Source organism: Corythoichthys intestinalis, chromosome 17, assembly GCF_030265065.1.
Source record: "Corythoichthys intestinalis isolate RoL2023-P3 chromosome 17, ASM3026506v1, whole genome shotgun sequence".
Lineage (NCBI taxonomy): Eukaryota > Metazoa > Chordata > Actinopteri > Syngnathiformes > Syngnathidae > Corythoichthys > Corythoichthys intestinalis.
In genome coordinates, this window is record NC_080411.1 from 33,128,341 (window position 1) to 33,149,002 (window position 20,662).

The 20,662-nt window shown below is 38.3% G+C and overlaps 1 protein-coding gene across 9 annotated transcripts in view; it reads left to right on the forward strand.

Moving 5' to 3' along the window:
- The window catches only part of unc5cb (unc-5 netrin receptor Cb), a 266,077-nt gene that overhangs the window by 151,010 nt on the left and 94,405 nt on the right, over nt 1-20,662 (forward strand). For all 9 annotated transcript variants that reach the window (XM_057818161.1, XM_057818152.1, XM_057818153.1 and 6 more), the window contains one exon: nt 19,924-20,067. In XM_057818161.1, coding sequence (XP_057674144.1) covers nt 19,924-20,067 — 144 coding nt within the window. The remainder of the gene's footprint in view (nt 1-19,923; nt 20,068-20,662) is intronic.

Below are 20,662 nucleotides of genomic sequence, written 5' to 3' on the forward strand. Positions count from 1 at the left end.
CGTATTAGAAGCAGCAGGGAATCTTCAGCTGTCTAATATTTTTTCCCACTGAATTCAATGCAATTACAGCTAACATTGCAGTTACCATGATGATTTCCATTCAGCCTCTCAATTGGAAATTGAGTTGTTTTTCTTTTCCCCACAGGTACAAATCTTTTCACGTTTAGATCATTTTTATCAGTCTGTTTACTCCTACTGCATTGTGGATGTATGATTTACAGTTTGAATCTGTAACACACACCTGGGACATCAGATTTCAAATATATTGCAGTCAGCACGAAAAGAAGGGGTGTATTTGAGACTTGCCCTTTTGGCTCGATATCTTACTTTCACTTTTTGGTTCTTACTGTTATTGCAAAGAGGGGGTTTGAATGATTTCTTGTTTTTTTGGCCTTTTTGTTCCAAAGTGTTCTGCTATAAAAACAAAAACATAGAAATAAAGCCCGCATCTCACCAGAAAGACATCCCACTACACAGCAGCCTAGGCCCATGTGCTACTTTCTGTCAAGAAATTCATCTTTTTTTCTTTATTTTTTCTTTTATCCACTCCTCCCTCCCCCAAGAAAACACATAAAAACACGCCCAAATACAGTATCACCACTTGCCTCACTTTATAAAGTAGGCAGAGACATTACAAAGATGAGTAAGTATGACTTACGGGTGAAATTGCCTCTGGTTTTACTACAAAGTGGACATTTTTCCCAACAAATGAGTATGGTACCTCTCATTTAAGCAAAGTAAGATGAGGAAGGTAGAGCAGTAGTTGTTTGCGTTCCACTGCACTTCTTTAGTAAACAATATTTGGTCCATTCCAATAAATCAGGGCCATTTGCGCCTCAATGAAATAAAAAAAAGTATAAATGCACAATTTAAATGAACTTCAATCAATTTTCTTTGTTCATTTAATTTATAAAAAAAAAAATGTACAGTATATATGGTGGAAAACATTCAGGTTGGCCAACTTTCAAAATTGTCCGATATGCATGTGTGATACATCATTGGAAAGCTAAAATCTAAATTTTCTTGGGGAAGAAAAATTTAAATTTCAATTTTCTGGGGGAAGGAAAATTTTGAGCTAGAGGGCATTTAAAAAAAAAAAAAAATTAAACAGCGAAACCCTATCTGGATGTGGGAGCACGCGAGAGCAGAATTAAAGACGCCATGACTTTAACGAGATATTATCATGTACTTACCTTGTTTCGATCCAAAAACTCTATGTAGCATATATCACTGAGTGTCAAGACGCAGCTTTGAATGGCCACAGTTAGATTTTTGGGGGGATTTTATGGGTGAAACATGATAATATAACAAGGGTCGCGATTCAGAAATCGCAGACATCAAGGAGTGGTCGAGATGTTCTTTTTCATATATTTACCCTTTTAAACATTCTTTTTCTATTTTTCTTAATTTGGATCGAATATTTATCATCTGACATATCGGAGAAAATGCGGCAGTAACAAAAAAAATACAATTAAGCGATTGTTATGAGGTAGATATCCGTGACTTTTTTTATAGACACAATTTTTTTCATTGTGACGTAATTTGTTTAAGTTTAAAATATGCGAGTCAGCAATTTTGTAATGTCGTTTATTTATTTTTTTAAATGAAATATTAGACATCAATTAAGGATTGTAAGCTAAAAATTACAGACATTTTGAATAATAAATATAATTAATTACCTTCGTTTTATGGCTGGGTTGAAACAAAAGTGGTTGCGCGACATTTGTAAAAGGGGGTTTCCAGAGTAAAACGGACAAATTAAAAATAGTTCGGGGGCTAAATGCGCCATTAATCTGCTATGGCAGCATATAAACATATTGTTCTATCAAGCAGAACAGTTGTTTTGGCTTAATATACAGCAGTTTCTTTTAAAGAGGAGTGCAAGAGCAGAAACTGCTTTTTCAGTCTTGTCTGTGTTTTCCGCCATATACTTTCTACTGATTTGCGTACATTACTTTCAATCCTACTGAATCTCTAAAGTAAAGTAATAAGTATCCAGCAAAGTCATCCAACACGTCTGTGTTGTTATACACCCCGCCACCTTCCTGAAGGAAGCACCGGACGAACCGACGACGAACGAGCCAAGTAAATCGCCGGTCCACTCCCGACCACGGTCTGGAGTTGAAAGCACCGCAACTTACCAAAACTGCAGATTGGCAACAATTTATACAAAATTTATCGCCTTATACGTTCTCTTTAAGAGAACATGGCATGTCAATAAGCTTGCATGTTGCGATAACAAGATAAGAAAAATAAATAGTAAATAATAGACGAACAGTACAACAAAAGCATTTTAATTTTACTGGATATGAAAAATATAATCATGAAAACAATTATTTACAACATGAAAGTTGATTGTTACAGTATATCACTGTCGTTCGGATCAGGTAATATTGTGCTGGTCCATGCTGACACTGGAACATGAATCATGATGAATCTTTCTCCATCCCTGTACCTGTGTATAACGCGCACCAATGATTTTACAAGTCCAATTTGGGAGGAAAAGTGCGCATTTTATTTGGGGAATTACTGTAATTTAATTACTGATTAATGATTACAGCTCAAAAAAGTAACTTTAAAAGTCATTTATCAGTTACCCTTTACCAGTTTTTCTCCCTTTGCCGCCTCAACATAAGGATGACAACAGAAACATTCCGATAATTGAATTTAAAGGTGAAGATCAGAATTTTTACATAAGGCTTAATCTTTGAGTTAGCTGAGGTTTAATTAGTCGATGGAGTTGATTTCAACCACCATTGACTCCCGCTAGCTTAGCCACTCCTGAGCCCTGAAACTAACAAATAACTGACAAACTGCATGGAATTTGTTGAAATCAACTCCACCAACTAATTAATCCCCGCTAACCCGAAGATTAAGCGTACTGTCAAAAAATTCGGGTTAAGGTTAACAGCATATAAGTGCGAATGTAAAACAATGCAAATTGACGGCACAATAATCAACAACACACAAATGAATTGCACAGTGCAATAAACACGAAGGTAGGGGCGGGCGCGGATGCGCGCACAACCGGAAGTACACCATACACACACGCGGTCAATTTGGCCATAAGCACTTTACACTCCAATTGGACTTACAACACATCCCAAAGATGCTAACAAACACGTCACCTCACGGCATAAATGTGCAACACAATATGATGTAAACGATGCTTGCCAACTTGGAGCGATGACTGCCCGTCGTTGCAACGAAAGCTACGAAACGGCTGCGCATGTAGGGGTCCAAACTATCACTGATACATTCCAGAATGAAGGAAAAATACTCACGTTCATTCATGGATGTACACAGGTAAACATTCCCTCGCACATCTCTACACTCGGCTCAAATGTGCACCCGTGCTGGCTGCCTGGCATACGCCTTTCTCAGTCCCAAAACACTAAGCGCGTGTGACTCGAGACCAAAACAGGAAGTAGCTGTGAGCAGTTACTATGGAAACACGTACTGTGAACCTTTTTCTAGCATTTTATAATTAAAAATGCTCTTCGTACATGACTACAATCATCTTGATTCTACATACATTATGATGCAATAACAAAATAGTAACGAACAGACACTAAGGAAACTAACTTTAATCAGATTACTTGTTTAATAAATGAACGCATTAGATTACTCGTCACTGAAATAAAGTAATCAGATTACAGTAAAGCGTTACTGACAACACTGGCAGTACGCGTTACATTTACTCCGTTACATTTACTTGAGTAACTTTTGGAGAAAAATGTACTTGTAAGAGTAGTTTCATTAAGCCATACTTTTTACTTTTAATTGGGTAGAATTGTGAAGAAGTAACACTACTCATACTCAGCTACTATGGGGTTCACTATTCGTTACATTTTTCCTTTTTATTCTGCATAGTAATGTTCACTTTTTTTTTTTTTTCATTTCAATTCAATTCCAGTTTTATTTGTATAGCCCTATATCACAACAAGGTTGACTCAGAGGGCTTTAAAGAGTCAATTTGATACACACTCAGATACAGTAGATGATTGAGATGAGTTCATGTCCTGGTCATCCCCCATCCTTAGACCCTCCATGGTGGCAAGGAAAATCTCCAAAAACCCAGTGGGAAAAGAGAAACCTTGGGGATAACCACAGTTAGTAGAGATCCACTCCCAGGACGGACAGACTATAGATGCACCAGGACTGATGATGGATATTAGCAGAAGGAGTTCCAGTTTGTAGAGAGGCTATGGAGTGAGGGAACATGAGGGTGTCCATCTAGCCAGATGAGACGGGGGGCAATGAGGACGTCCATCCAGCCAGGGGTCAGGATAGTCAACAGTGGTTATACCAGTTTCACCAATGAGATGTCGCAACAATAATCACATGACTCCATTACACCAATTAGACTCAAGCTTGCCGTTCCATGATCATGTCGGCCTTCTCAATCACGTGGCGTCTTTAAAGCATTTGACAGAGCGATTGCCTTCACCGTGACTCAAAAGGACAGAAATTAGGCGCTCTCCCAGTATTTATTTGGTACCGATTGACCACGGGAAACCGGAGAAATGATCGTTTTAATTTCATAATAGCAAATATGTTTTCTCACCAAAATGGCAAAAAAAAAATCCAAGCAGTTACTCACAATGTTACTCATTACTTGAGTATTCTTTTCAACAAATACTTTTTTACCTGAACCTGAGTACATTTTTTGGATGCTTACTTTTACTTAATATTATTTTGAAGTATCGCTACTCTTACTTGAGTAAAATTTTTGGCTATTCTACCCACCTCGGCTAAAATGTTCAACTCGACATCAATTCTAAAAAAAAATTTCAATGCTCGAAACCATTTCCGATGCTACATATAGTATATAAATAAAAAACACAAAATAACTTATTTTTTATGTGGCAAAGCATAACTAAGAGTGCTTTCAAACAGGCCTATTTCGAGCATTTTTGCCAGCATAAAGGGTCAGGAATTTTGGACATGTGCAAACACAGAAACCACATTCGAATGTGTAACAAACTTAACTGCCTGAATGAGGTGGTCTCAGCTTGCTTCCATTCCTGCAGCGGTTGGTTTATAGTGAGAATAAAACCAAAGCAACAACTGACACAACTCATTCGGTTCAACCTCAAAGAGAGTTTAACTCTTGCGCGCTTCACAGGTACTTAAACACCTGAAAAATACCATCACAATTGTAGTATGTGGAGCACAAATATGGGAACTGTTCATCAAAACACTGCGGCTGTATTTCGTTATCGCCACAAATTTATATGTATATCAGTCCCTAACACCAATTTCAAAAGAAACAGCATCTACTGCTTTTTTTTTTTTTTTGTATATGGCGGAAAACACTCGGGTGACTTGAAGTTACGCTCTGAGACCCTCAATTTGGCCGAATTTCAAAATTGTCCGATATGCACGTGTAATACATAATTGGGAAGCTTAAAATCTCAATTTTCTGGGTGAAGAAAAATTTTGAACAGGAGGGCATTTAAAAAATTTTTTTTAAATTAAACAGCAAAACCCTAACTGGAGGTGAGAGCAAGCGAGAGCATAATTAAAGACGCCATGATTTTATCGAGATATTATCGCGTACTTCCTCTTTTCGATCCAAAAACTCCATGTAGCACCGAGTGTCAAGACATAGCTGTGAATGGCCACAGCTGGATTTTTGGGGGGATTTTATGGGTGAAACATGGTAATATAACAAGGGTCACGATGCAGAATTCGCAGACATCAAGAAGTAATTGAGATTTTCATTTTCATATAGTTACCATTTTAAATGTTTTTTTTTTTTTCAAATTTTCTTTGTTTGGATCGATTATTTGTCATCTAAAATATTGGGGAAAATGCGACAGTAACGAAAAAAATACAATTAAGTGATAGTTATGAGGTAGATATTCTTGACTTTTTTACAGATTCCAATTTTTTCATTGTGACATAATTATTTTTTAAAAGTTTAAAATATGCGAGTGAATAATTTTTTTTTAAGTCGTCTTTTTTTTAAAACTAAATATTAGACATCAGTTAATGATTCTAAGCCAAAAATGACAGACATTTCGAATAATAAATACGATTACTTACCTTCTTTTTATGGCTAGGTTGAAACAAAAGCGGTTGTGCGATGTCTGTAAACAGGGGTTTCCAGGGTAAAACGGACAAATTAAAAATAGTTCCGGGGTTTATTGCGCCATGAATCTGCTATGGCAGCATATAGACGTATTGTTCTATCAAACACAACAGTTGTTTTGGCTTAAAATACAGCAGTTTATTTTAAAGAGGGGTGCAAGAGCAGAAACTGCTTTTTCAGCCTTGTCTGTGTTTTCCGCCATGTACATTCATAGAGAGGGACAACAAATGGCATTTTCGGAGGTACTCCAGGACTGACCTAGTATTTAGAATATGTATGTATATATATTTTCAAGCATTGTTTTTTTCTCAATTTTAATGTTTTGTATATGTATTATTGAAGGCTGTGAGATAAAATGGCCTTCAATTCCGGAATGACCCAATTAGCACAGCATCATGACAGAGAGTGGATTTTTTTTTTTTTTGTAACAGTGAGACAAATGTGTCTTGAAATGAACTAGCGTTCTTGGCACAGCCTCATGGGGCACTGCCCTACATCAAAGATGCCCAAAAAAATACAGCCGCCGCCAAACGTATCTTTGGAGACCAAATGACCAAACAGAATGTGCTGAACTTGGTGGACACCACTGGGAAAAGTCACCATACATCATGTCTTCTAGCTAGCAATTTGTTTTTTTTTTCTGCCTGTCAACGGCTCTCAACAGTACAGTAATAACTTTGCCTGTGATTTAAAATGCAATTACACAGCAGAGAGTGTACAAGTAACCCCCGTTTGAGAGGGTTACCATGGTGTCGAGTGACTTTTTTTTTTTTTTTTTTTTTAAGAGTCCAGGGATTTGGTGTGTCATGACTTGCCTGTTGTTGGTGAAGTAATTAGTGTCGAGACTGTCGTCCTTATTTTTTATTTGTATTTTTTTATCTTTACGAGTGAATAAAGAGGCCGAGGGGAGCCTTTGAAAACACTATGAGCATGCCAGGATTGCACTGTTGACAAATGTGAGGAGGTTAATTACGGTGGTGCCTTGAGATCATCGTCACCATCTTCAAATGAAATGGAATTACAGTAATCCCTCACTATCTTGGACTTCAGTTTCTGTGGTTTCAATGCATTGCAGATTCTTCAAAAATACAGTGCCTTGAAAAAGTATTCGGCCCCCTTGAACCTTGCAACCTTTCGCCACATTTCAGGCTTCAAACATAAAGATATAAAATTTTAATTTTTTTGTCAAGAATCAACAACAAGTGGGACACAATCGTGAAGTGGATCAAAATTTATTGGATAATTTAAACTTTTTTAACAAATAAAAAACTGAAAAGTGGGGCGTGCAATATTATTCGGCCCCCTTGCGTTAATACTTTGTAGCGCCACCTTTTGCTCCAATTACACAATTACAGCTGCAAGTCGCTTGGGGTATGTTTCTATCAGTTTTGCACATCGAGAGACTGACATTCTTGCCCATTCTTCCTTGCAAAACAGCTCAAGCTCAGTGAGGTTGGATGGAGAGTGTTTGTGAACAGCAGTCTTCAGCTCTTTCCACAGATTCTCGATTGGATTCAGGTCTGGACTTTGACTTGGCCATTCTAACATCTGGATAAGTTTATTTTTGAACCATTCCATTGTAGATTTGGCTTTATGTTTTGGATCATTGTCCTGTTGGAAGATAAATCTCCGTCCCAGTCTCAGGTCTTGTGCAGATACCAACAGGTTTTCTTCCAGAATGTTCCTGTATTTGGCTGCATCCATCTTCCCGTCAATTTTAACCATCTTCCCTGTCCCTGCTGAAGAAAAGCAGGCCCAAACCATGATGCTGCCACCACCATGTTTGACAGTGGGGATGGTGTGTTCAGGGTGATGAGCTGTGTTGCTTTTACGCCAAACATATCGTTTTGCATTGTGGCCGAAAAGTTCAATTTTGGTTTCATCTGACCAGAGCACCTTCTTCCACATGTTTGGTGTGTCTCCCAGGTGGCTTGTGGCAAACTTTAAACAAGACTTTTTATGGATATCTTTGAGAAATGACTTTCTTCTTGCCACTCTTCCATAAAGGCCAGATTTGTGCAGTGTACGACTGATTGTTGTCCTATGGACAGACTCTCCCACCTCAGCTGTAGATCTCTGCAGTTCATCCAGAGTATTAATGGGCCTCTTGGCTGCATCTCTGATCAGTTTTCTCCTTGTTTGAGAAGAAAGTTTGGAAGGACGGCCGGGTCTTGGTAGATTTGCAGTTGTCTGATGCTCCTTCCATTTCAATATGATGGCTTGCACAGTGCTCCTTGAGATGTTTAAAGCTTGGGAAATCTTTTTGTATCCAAATCCAGCTTTAAACTTCTCCACAACAGTATCTCGGACCTGCCTGGTGTGTTCCTCGGTTTTCATAATGCTCTCTGCACTTTAAACAGAACCCTGAGACTATCACAGAGCAGGTGCATTTATACGGAGACTTGATTACACACAGGTGGATTCTATTTATCATCATCGGTCATTTAGGACAACTTTGGATCATTCAGAGATCCTCACTGAACTTCTGGAGTGAGTTTCCTGCACTGAAAGTAAAGGGGCCGAATAATATTGCACGCCCCACTTTTTAGTTTTTTATTTGTTAAAAAAGTTTAAATTATCCAATAAATGTTGTTCCACTTCACCATTGTGTCCCACTTGTTGTTGATTCTTGACAAAAAAATTAAACTTCATATCTTTATGTTTGAAGCCTGAAATGTGGCGAAAGGTTGCAAGATTCAAGGGGGCCGAATACTTTTGCAAGGCACTGTATATATGGCCAATACAAAAGCTGAGCTGCCAAGTACCTACCTCCATAAGATTTTATATATACAGTACAGAGCAAAAGTTTAGAGACACCATTTGCATTTTCGGTATTTTCATGACTATGCATTGACATTATAAATTCTCACTGAAGGTTATAAAACTATGAATGAACACGTGTGGAATTTTGTACTTAGCAAAAAAAAAAGGTGAAATAACTAAAAGTATAAAATTCTAGTACCTTCAAAGTAGCCACCCTTTGCGCTGATTATTTTTTTTGCACATTCTTGACATTCTCTCGATGAGCTTCAAGAGGGAGTCACCTATAATGATTCATGACTTCACAGGTATGCCTTTTCAGGGTTGTTAACTTTTGACCTATACTGTACTATATTAGCAGAGGGAACCTCTGGGTAGCTCACGATATGATAGTTGATACTCGGCTCACGATAACGATGATCTCAAGATATGGTAATTTGTAGTGGGACCTCTTGGTACCTCACGATACGATATGGTTTGTGCCATATCAATTTGGGCCATTTCAGGTTCATTTCATTGCCTGTTGATTTTCAGTCACTTCCTGTTGATTTTGAGGCATTTTATGGGTCACTACCTATTGACTTTGGGTTACAGAACAAACACACAGACTCAAAATCAACAGTAGGTGACCTGTAAATGTCCAGAAAAATCGGAAAGAGTGAGTGTAAATGCTCTCGTTTCAAACAAACGAAAGTTCATTCGTTCATTCTTACCGGTCTTAAGGATTGGCAGCCATAGAGTTAACTGAGACACTATTATGGTGGAAGTTGTTGGGGTTTTTTTTGTTTTGTTTTTTAAAAAAAACATTGACACCTTTTTAAAACGGTATCTCCATTCTTGGCATGAGCATATCGATAACTTTTTGGAATGCAAAATATCACGATATATCACCATTTTGATTTTTTGTCACACCCCTGGTGTATATATACTAGTACATAATATATTAAAAATACATATGGAAACACAGCACTTTTATTGTGTATATAATATAGTAGTATACTATAAAATTAATACTATGTATTTAATTTTTGGTACTTTGACTATGTGTGCCTTTCATTCAAAATAATTGTGGTAATATTTCAGTGTGCCCTCTGCTTTATCTATTTTCAAGTTAAAACAAACAAAAGTTGAACAGAAAAAGCATTGGAACTCACACAAAGTATTCTGAAAATGATTGTCCGGGACATTGCAATTCATTTTAACATTTAGAACAATATAGACTTACCACAAAAAGAGTAAGAATTGTTTTGACTCCTGTTAAAAAGGTGAAGTCACAGTTTTTCCCGTTTAAATTTTTTGCACTAGTTAATGCCAGCAGCATTTGACTTCATTGTTTGTGATTTATTATTGATATTTATGTTTTTTTTTTTTTTTGTATGTTAATAAAGAATTTAGGTGTTCCGAAAGTTTTTTAGTGAATTAATGAGCTTCAACAAAAATGTCATTATTAAATTAGTAAAAAAAGAAAAAACAACCTACAAGCAAGACACAAACGAAAACGTCCGTGGTCGGGGATCGCGGCAACGCCGTGGAATGCCTCTCTATTCCTTACCCTCCTCGGGGTAGCTCGCGACTCGTCTCATGATCTCTCTCTTTTTTTATTTTTGGGAAAGCACGATGATTGGTGACGAGTCACCAGGTGTTTCCTAGTGATGCAATTGGCGGCAGGTGTGGTGGTCACCGTCCATGGTGCTGAACCCCTGTGCTGAGCCTGTGGAACTGGGGCGCCACAATATACTAGCAAACGTACATATTATATAATTTGTGAAACTACCGTGAAGAACTTATGTCCCAAGTCTATGCACGCGAGCCAACATGAAAAATAAGATTCAGATGGACAATGGCTCGTAAAGAAAACAATTACAACTCATTAAGGTCTGTCATTCTTATCTAATGGCATTACTGTATTCAGTTAGGTACCAGCCAATATTCAATCAATTACAACAGTTTATATTTGTAAACTGTAAAGTGAATATATTCACATATATTCAATGGGTTTGTTCAGTTTTACGTGGCGAGACTTTTACAGTGGCACCTCGACATATGATCGCTTCGACACATGATCTTTTCGCCATCCAACGTAAAATTTATCTTGCCATTTGTTTCTACATCCGACGACATGCTCGAAATACGACGATTTATGACAGCGCCGCAATTTCTTTGCTTTCCTGCAAAAAGGAGGCACGGCGGATTTTCTTGTGAGACAAATCAACATGGGTTCCAACAGCGTTAGTGCAGGCGGTGGAAAGAGGAAAAAGCTGAGGCTTACTATTGAAATGAAAATGGAAAGTATGAGCGTGGTGTCCGCATCCGTGAACTGGCTAGTAGAATGTCTACAATCTCGGCGGTGCTCCACCGTTCGCCAGTCTTTATAAGTTAAGGTGACAATTATTATTATTTGTAACATCACCAAAGAAATAGCCAGCTTCGTCAGGTTTTTAATCATTTATTTTAGAACTTGTGCAACACAACATGCCTACTGTCCCCCGCAGTTGATGCCAAAGAACAGAACACGAAAAGTGAAAGTAAAAACTCTAATGCACTCTCCGTCACTCTGTCGTGAGCCACGCGGTGAGTTCATATACACCAAGCAAAATACACACGCCACATTAGAACCCGATTCATTACATTATTACGGGTGTTATTATTATTATTATTTAAAAAAAAAAAAAAGGATTAATTATTATCAAAAAAGTTCACAGACACTCGAAGACGAAGGACGCATTTAATGGACTATTGGGAAAATGAACAATCAGAGGGGATGGTTAAAAAAAAAAAAAAAAACTTGTGATCACTACGAAATCTGAGTGTCAAAAATTGTTATTCGATATTTTCTGCGTCCTATATGGTATACTGGGGGCGGGTTTCAATAAGCTTCGGCTTCTCCCATCTGCCCTTTTCTTTTCGGGTTGAATTAATTGTAAACACATATAAATGCTGTATGTCAGATTTGTCATGCCGGAAGGGAAAATAAATAAATAAATAAATTACAATTATTATCTTATTATTCCGATTTTATTCATAATTGATTTGTTTTGCTCTTTGTAATTGATATATGCAACAATAACAGCAGTATTTATTCAAGATTGAGTGTACGTTTTCTGGTTGTGGAACGAATTAATGAAATTACAATGTTTTCTTATGGGAAAATCCTGCTCGAAATACGACCATTTAGACCATGGGTGTCCAAACCTGTCCGCAAGGGCCACTGTGGGTCCTGGTTTTTGTTCCTACCAATCGAGCACAGACAGTTTAACCAATGAAGTTTGTGGTAAAACAAGCAGCATCTGACTGCAATCAACTGATTACACTTGTGAGACACCAGATTGGTGAAAAGATGTCATCTTGTGTTGTAGGAATGAAATCCAGCACCCACTGCGGCCCAATGTGGAATAGTTTGGACACCACTGATTTAGACTTACAAAGAAGGTCCTGGAACGAATTAACTTTGTATGTAGAGGTCCCACTGTACGTGCTTTTATTTTTCAGAACATTGAACACTTAGGATGACGCTCCTGTATCGCTCAGTAATACAAAAATATTTTTTTTCTACATTTAGTGGCAGAAAATGGGTCAGTTTAAGGCAATACATTCAAACACATATCCACAATTCTGTGACTGCATTCTAGGAGAAGGAATGTTTGTGCATGTTGATTAGCAGGCAGGTAACACAAGAAAACAGAGCACAACATACATTAGCATTTTTGACAGAATGAATACATTCACGGATGGTAAAGTGCTGTTTTGTTGTGTAACTTGGGAATAACAAGAGAGGCCTTTTTTTTAAACATCGAGCATACGTCACTCAAAAGTGAAGCATGATGTCTGTCATGGGGGCACTAAAAGGAATCTAGAAGCGCTGTATGTTGCTCTTGAAGTCACTTTAATTGCCACATGATAGACAATTGACTTTATCATTGTTTGTATAGTGGTATCTTGACTTACTTGTGTAATTTGTTTGGCGACTACACTCAAATTACTGATATAATAATTTTAAAAAAGTATTCATAGGTCTGCTCTTTAAAAACACTTTTTTATTTAATACAAACAAAATTTTGAAATAATATATTGAGAGACGGGTGGCACAGTGGAAGAGTGGTTAGAACATCCAGCTCAAGGTTCTCAGATCAAGTGTTCAATCTTTGGGTTCAGGCTTTCCTGTGTGGAGTTTGCATGTTCTCCCTGTGCCTGCATAGGTATTCTCCAGGTGCTCCACTTTCCCCGACATCCAAAAAACATGCATTGTACGCTATTTGAACACTCTAAATTATCCCATGGTATGACTGTGTCCGTGAATGGTTGTTCGTCTCCTTGTGTCCTGCAATTTGTTGGCAACCGATTCCAGGTGTACCCCGCCTACTGCCCATCGTTGGCTGGTATGGGCTCCAGCATCCCCATGACCCTCAGAGGATTTGCGGCTCGGAATATGAATGAACTAAGAGACACCAAGAAAAATAATATATTTGGGGGGGGGGGGGGGGGGGGCAGTTCTGCTTATGGAAACAAAATTAGGTAGATGCTTCTATCATAATTGACTATGAGAAAAAGTCTTAATGCCCCTGCACAAATTTGAATAATCGACCATTTTTATTAAGAGCAACCATTTCGGTCTAATTAAATGGTCAAGTATTCATTTTTTAAAAATTACCCAAATGAACCCATATTGGTTAGAAAAGCTATCTAATTTGGATGCGAAATGATGTCAAAGTAGGCTTGTTTCAGACTTCATTTTACCATTTATGCCAGGCACTTTGCTCAGCTTGCTCACTGCCCAAATTCAGCCTTCTTGCATGGTTCTCAAATGACTTTTTCCCCCCTTCTATTATGGGTGCACGATATCCATTTTTTGAAACTGATACCGATATTGATAGCTTCCTGCTCCTCAAGGCCGATACCGATACGATAACCGATAATATATGTAGAATTTTTAATTACCCTGAGTTTTTGAACACCTGTAGGTCAAAAATACTACTATAATACTACAAATTTATGCTGGTGGGTTAAGCATAGATTTGCCTTTGACCTCACTAGAATTTTCATGTTGACATGAACATTATTGTAATGAGCAAAACAAAGACGAGTTTTGACTTCAAATAAAGTGCCCATACTTATTTTTTCGAATAAATATAATTTGAGTCAATCACAAACAATCAGTCAATATCATTGACAATGCGTTCCCCTGAAAAATGAGCACTGAACTAAAACATAAACCCAACAGGTATTGTTATTTGTGAGGAGATAAAACATTTGGTGTAACAGGAGAGAAGGCTTTTGCGGTCTTGGTCAATGAAACAACTTTCTTAATTTTGCAATTAACCAAAAGGCCTATCAAGAACTTGTAAACATAACATTGTAAAATGCAAACATTTGCTAATTGCCATAGTAAGGTTTTTCACTCAGTGATGGAAAAATACGGCCTTTAGAACTGTAACAAAACTTTGCATACTGGCAAAACAGGAGTGGACACAAACGCACACATCCCAATCCACTGACACTGTCCCAAAAAAAGGCCTCTCAAGAACTTGTAAACATAACACTGTAAAATGCAAACATTTCTTAATTGCCATAGTAAGGTTTTTCACTCAGTAATGGAAAAATACGGCCTTTAAAATTGTAAAAAAAACTTTACATACTGGCAAAACAGGAGTGGACACATCCCAATCCACCGACACCGTCCCAAAAATTATTATATATTATCGGGCCGATAAATAATGTTATTAGACTTATTGGGATGACGTCATAATTCCTTTTATCGGACTCACAATTATCGGAGCGATAATTATGGTACACATCTACCTTCTATACCCCTTGTCTTGTGTTAGAAATCAGCCCTATATTTTTGCCAGTGAAAAAAATTTTATCACTAAATTAACTTGAAAACCTGAAAATACTAAACCATTGCAGTATCTTGTTTTTGTGTCAAAATGGACCCGTTTTTAGGTTTGGGTATGTCAAAAGTACCACTGATTTTTGCATACAAAATTTTGAAAACGGGTCCATTCTGACCCCAACACAATGTGGGGGTTAACCTGTGCTTCGTGCCTGGACATCTGCAATACGACCTTCAGTCTTGACGCACTGTGTGAGTTTGCTAGTGTAAAGTGAATAAATGTTTTGTTTGAATAGAAATAAGGAATATCTAAGCATTTTAGAACCAGGTCGTCTGAGCAAAAGCTTGCCTCTTGACATAAATACACCCCTCTGCAGGCACGCGTGCACAGAACCCCGCTGAAGCGGGACTGTCAAGTGAGTGAATATTTTATTTTTGTATAATTGTGAAATAGCTAAGCTTCGTCTCATTGAAGAACGATTGTAGTCCATGTCTCCCTGATGTGTCAAAGTCACCACATGCATTGCCAACATCCATGAGCATCCCATGGACACACCTACTTCATCGTTGGCCAGTCAGAACAAAAAGGTGAAATTCAAATATTGAATATTCAAATTTATCCAGTCAGTCAGTTACATTAGTGAAATATCATATAGTATTTAACAAAAATAGCGTTAAAAAGTATAAGGCCTTTAAGTAGTTTCAGATTTTTTTTTCCCAGCTCTGGTATTCTCCCAGGCTGGCTTACAGATCCAAAACACTGTGAGCACTCACGTCTGCTCCTCTGTAATACCACGTCCTTGTCGTAAATTTTACATGAGCACTAAGCTGCCTGGGATGTGACTGCAAGAACAAGTCATATGTGTGAAAGCGCTGAACCTGAACTAAAATGGCATGTTCATTTTGAAAAGTGGCCTCTTTATTTTTTTACTTTCAGCCAGAAACGTGACACACCAGAAATGCAAGTGTAGAGATGGGATATAAAATAGTCTCTCAAATGGTCGTAATTATTCTTAAACCCACTGCACCACACTTGGCATCTCGCAGTTCCCACAGATTTCTTTGTCCCTGATGATGTGTTCGGAATGAGATTTACAGCACAGATTAGTGTTCTTATTGAGTTAACCGTGAGTCACAACTGCACAATGTGATGTCATGCTGACACAGGGTCCCTTAAGTGTGCTAAACATGATGGAGACGGGGAACAAGTATCTTACTTGCATCCAATCTTATTTATGGAAATTGAAATGAGCGCAATCAATTTAGCTGAACTCCTTCAGGATTTCCTGTTGTTGTTCTTCAAATTCGGTCACCATCATGTTGCATATGATTCCAAAGATGAGTGCAAATACAGCTGTTGTAAAAGAGACTTACTGCCATGTGACGCACAAAGGACCGTTTTGTGTGGCATGTACGTTCGCTTAAACACAGTATTATTGCTCTGCATGTCATCTTTCCTGATTATTAGCAATACACTGGCCCACTCGGGCCCCCTAGAGATACAGCCGCACCGCCAGCACCCCCCAAGGTCTGCCCCTGTATCAAAGGTGTTATTCATGTAAAATTATTCATGAAATTTGACAGATTACCGTAATTTCCCAAATATAAGGCGCACCCGTGTATAATGCGCACCCCAAATTTACTTGTAAAACCTAGGGGAAATTATTGTACCCGTTTATAACGCGCACCCTAATTTTAGAAGAAAACTGAGCTTGTGTACAGATACAGAGATGTTATTTTACTGACTGGTGAAACACCGCACAAGCATAGCACATTGGTAGTTCAAAACATTACCGTAAACTGACAATATTTACGGTAATAATATGATTTGACAACTTCTCCAATTTACCAGAATCTAGGAGAAAACAAAACAGATGTGACTTTTCTTTTAAAGGCTGCTGTATAACTTGCTCGTTTCCTCATGATGAATAAATGTTTCTTCCATGGATTGATACGGTAAAATGAAAGTGAGAACGTAAGTCGGAAATCCGTGAGAGCTCATAGCTGTCAACACGACAGTAACAAAAGGAACTATTGTTATTTGGGTTTGAGTTTCCCGAGGGACCGATATAGTTGACGGACACAGGAAGTGTGTGTCCTTAGATTTGTTATGGTCCGAATTGCGGAGCTGCAATAAACGTCGACTCAAATGAGTTCAAGAAATTAAATTCTGTGCTTTATGAAGAGTGAAAAAAGCAGAATTTAACACAGACGAAATCATTCGGCCGATTAGAGTGAAGTATTACCGAAACAAAACGGTGACGTCACGTATCGTAATGGTTGGCAACGGGTCGCCGCATACGTTTCTTCAACACAACGTGGCCGTGTCAATGAAAAAAAATCGGTTTGTATATATATGTAATACATAAATATTTCTGTCTCCATCCATGTACCCGTTTGTAATGCGCACCATGAGTTTACAAGTTGATTTTGGGGGGGAAAAGTGCGCGTTATATTCGGGAAATTACGGTATGTTTAAAATATTTAATAAAACTATGCAGGTCAACTCAGGAAACTGGCTGGCTCTATTAAGAGTCAGCCATGGGATCAGACGGGGAAATTCTTTCCCCAGTTTTATTTAGTCTGTACCTTGTACCTCTGTACCTAAACTGGTGGTGCCAGTGTAAATATTGTTTTCAATCATTTAATGTACACAATGACTTGGTGGTTTTTAGTCCTAGCATACAGTAGCTGGTTTACAACGATTACTTAAAGGGATCCACAGACGGAAAGACTTGTAGTTCTTAAAAGATAAATGTGAGTATGAGTTATGATAATTTTATATTCATACCCCTTTTTATGTTTTCGTTTTTATAAAATTTGACAAATTTGTTAACTAGTAGGTCGCCATTGTTGTTGACGATGAATGCACTCTGGGCGGTGACGTCACTTGGCCATACTCCCACAGTGTCACTCGTTAGCTACATAAACATGTCGTCGGGTCTGCCCTTCCAATTTGAACACGTGCGGGACTGGACTACCCTTCCACGTGCGTTTGAGTCATGAATTTCCTTATAAAGCAATCGCAACCCACATGTGTTGTCTGTCTCTGCGGCAAAACCTGAAAGGGAAACACAACTGAAAAGATAGTGTGGCTGGCTTGACCACGGCATTAAAAACGTGGCTCACTTCAGACAGCAAGCAGACAACAATAACAAAGGGATTGTGTAAAAGAGTTAATTGAACACACACACAAAAAAAGCACTCGATCGCAAAAAAGGAAACACAAAAAGGGGCCGTTACAGTAGGTCAGTATCATTTAACTTATTCACTCCCAGCCATTTTCACCGGAGCAACCTCCTTCGCTCCCGGCCGTTTTAGTGGATTTTGACTGATTTTGCAAGGCCCCCAGAAAATTCTGTTCTATTGCTATATAAACATGGAACCCACCAAAAGTAAGATTAGACTCCCTTCTTTCAGCAGGAAAAAAAGTAAGTTCATATCGTTTCCATTCTTTAGATATCAGCATTAGAAAATAGCTTAGTTTGAGCAATTTTCTGATGAAAAAACAGAGAAATCGAGCTTTTTGCTAAAGCATACATTTCAAACCTAACTTTTGACTTTAACACAGCTATTTTTTACTTTTGTGACATCCCAAACATCTGAATAATGTTTTCCTTCTACAAAATAACATAAACAAGACAACTAGCGCTTTTGATAGCAAAGTAACAATTTATTTCCACATAATTAAATTATTGAACTGAGAGATGACGCTGTTGTGGCCGCGGCTGTTTCGGCAGACTGGGTAAATTTTTCCCTCATCACCGCCTGTCTGTCTCATCAAGATAGATTTTTTTATCTTTCTTTTGTAGTGACCATTACCTCATAACAGAATACACCTAGGGAACTTGTGTGGGGAATGTGCCTTGTGTTTACATCGTTCTCCACATTTTTCTCACGCTTCTTACTTCTTCCAACTTCCGTTTCCTGACTATTTCTCTTCATTTATTTCATTCCATGGTCCGATATGAGTTCTTACCAAATGCGCTATGCTAAGCGTTGCGCCTTGGAGCAAACTTCATCAGAGGTTCTGCATCAGAACGCAGAGATGTCTCTTGTGAAAAAAAAAGTAAAAGACGTGTAAATATGTTTTTGGGACACTGAAACAATTAAAAATAGGATGTATTTATACGTTTTTGGGAGCAAATGAGTTAAAAAAAAAAAGAAACGAGGGAAACCGCGTTGAGAGGCAGACAAATGAAAAAAACAGGGCAACGAAGGGAAATACAAACTGTTACATGGCAGCAAATCAATATCTTGGCAAACCGCCTAGGATCGGTTTAAAGACACTGCTGATGAGCTGGAGTTGGATGCAGGTACGACAGTGGAAACTCATCCCACATCTCTGTAACAAAACAACGTGACCAGCAGCAAAATGTGAAAAAATCATGCCAGTCGTCATACTAGCTTCACTTGTGGCGTAAAGCATGGCACCCTCCATAGGTCAAAACATGTACTAAATATTATAGATTTTTAAATCAATTGCAGTAATATATGTGTTTCTAATAAAATATTTTAGCAAAAGAGAGCAATTGTGGCTTATTAGAGCCTACAAGTCTTTAAGTGCGAGGTTCCCTTTAACGTACTCTATGTTCAGTTTACGGTTTGACAATGACAAGGATAATGCACCTTAGATTGATGGTGATCTGTCCGTCAGGAGAGGACAGAAACATGAGATATCCTGAATATTGTCTGTCAAATGTTGCGCTGTATGTGACATGTAAATTGAATATTTAAGCAGACAGATCATGCAAAATGTTGTTTTCAGGCAAATACACTCATGCGAAAGGTTAAAAGCACCAGCTCACACTTGTTAAGTCTTGTTTGCGAGCAGCTGATCGTATTGCAGGCTGCAATATGTATTCCAAAAATAGCTCATTACCTTTATTTGATACCTTGATTTTTTTTAAAAACATGGTAGACCTTCAAACCTGTAATTGTAAAACTGTAACATGCCTAGATTGAGTCCTGGTACCAAGATGAGCTCTATACAGATGGTTAGCAAACAGGATTTTCTTCGGCGTATTGCTCCCAATCTGGCCTCATGGGCCCCTCAAGCTAAACTTCGCTGTTTCAGGGCCAGATGCAGGTACACATACCCATGCACACAAATAAGAAGTCCGTTTTGAAAACAAGAAATCTAGGTAGGCTATTACATTAGCGTCCCATACAGAAAGACATTTGTTGATTTTCTCCAGTATTTGTTTAGACAGTGGGCTTCCTTCCTTTTTCGCAGGCCTGGTGGTGAGAGAAGCCAGCATCGAGATTACTCGGCAGCAAGTGGAGGAACTCTTTGGGCCTGAGGACTTCTGGTGCCAGTGTGTGGCCTGGAGCTCAGCGGGGACTACCAAAAGTCGCAAAGCCCATGTCCGCATCGCCTGTGAGTACTTTCACAGCCTACTATTTAGCGTCTCCTATTTAAACCTTACCTCCGGGGGGGAATCCACTGCACCCAAATTTGTAGATTGACATCAACAATGTCGAACTCAAATACCCTTTTGAAAATATGTATTTAGTTTCCACGTAAACAGTACAGCAGAAACAGGAATCTGCAATTGCGCATAAACAGAAAAGAGGCCAAGATGTGTCTTTGCACTCGTATTTTTCCCATTGTTGATCTTGATTTGTTCTCTCCACCCACTCTGAAGAATCGTAGAAGAGTTTATAAATGACGAGCCATTCTGCCGCCTCCAAAGTTTGCACCTTTATGGGCATTTTCTTTTTTATTCTTTCAAAAACAACATGTCAATCAAAGGCTGACGAAAGCCCACAAGAGTTGACAGTTTTAGTTCTAGTTGCAGCATCAAGGCAATCTTCTTGCACCATAAAGTATGATACGTAACGCGACAGCAAGCGTGTTTTTGTCAAAATTGCACTTGAAGGGACGTGATGGTGTACTTTCCGCCTTTACTCTTTATGCTGCATAACTGACCTGAATGCCGTCATTTTCACCCACATAGTAGCATGATTTCATA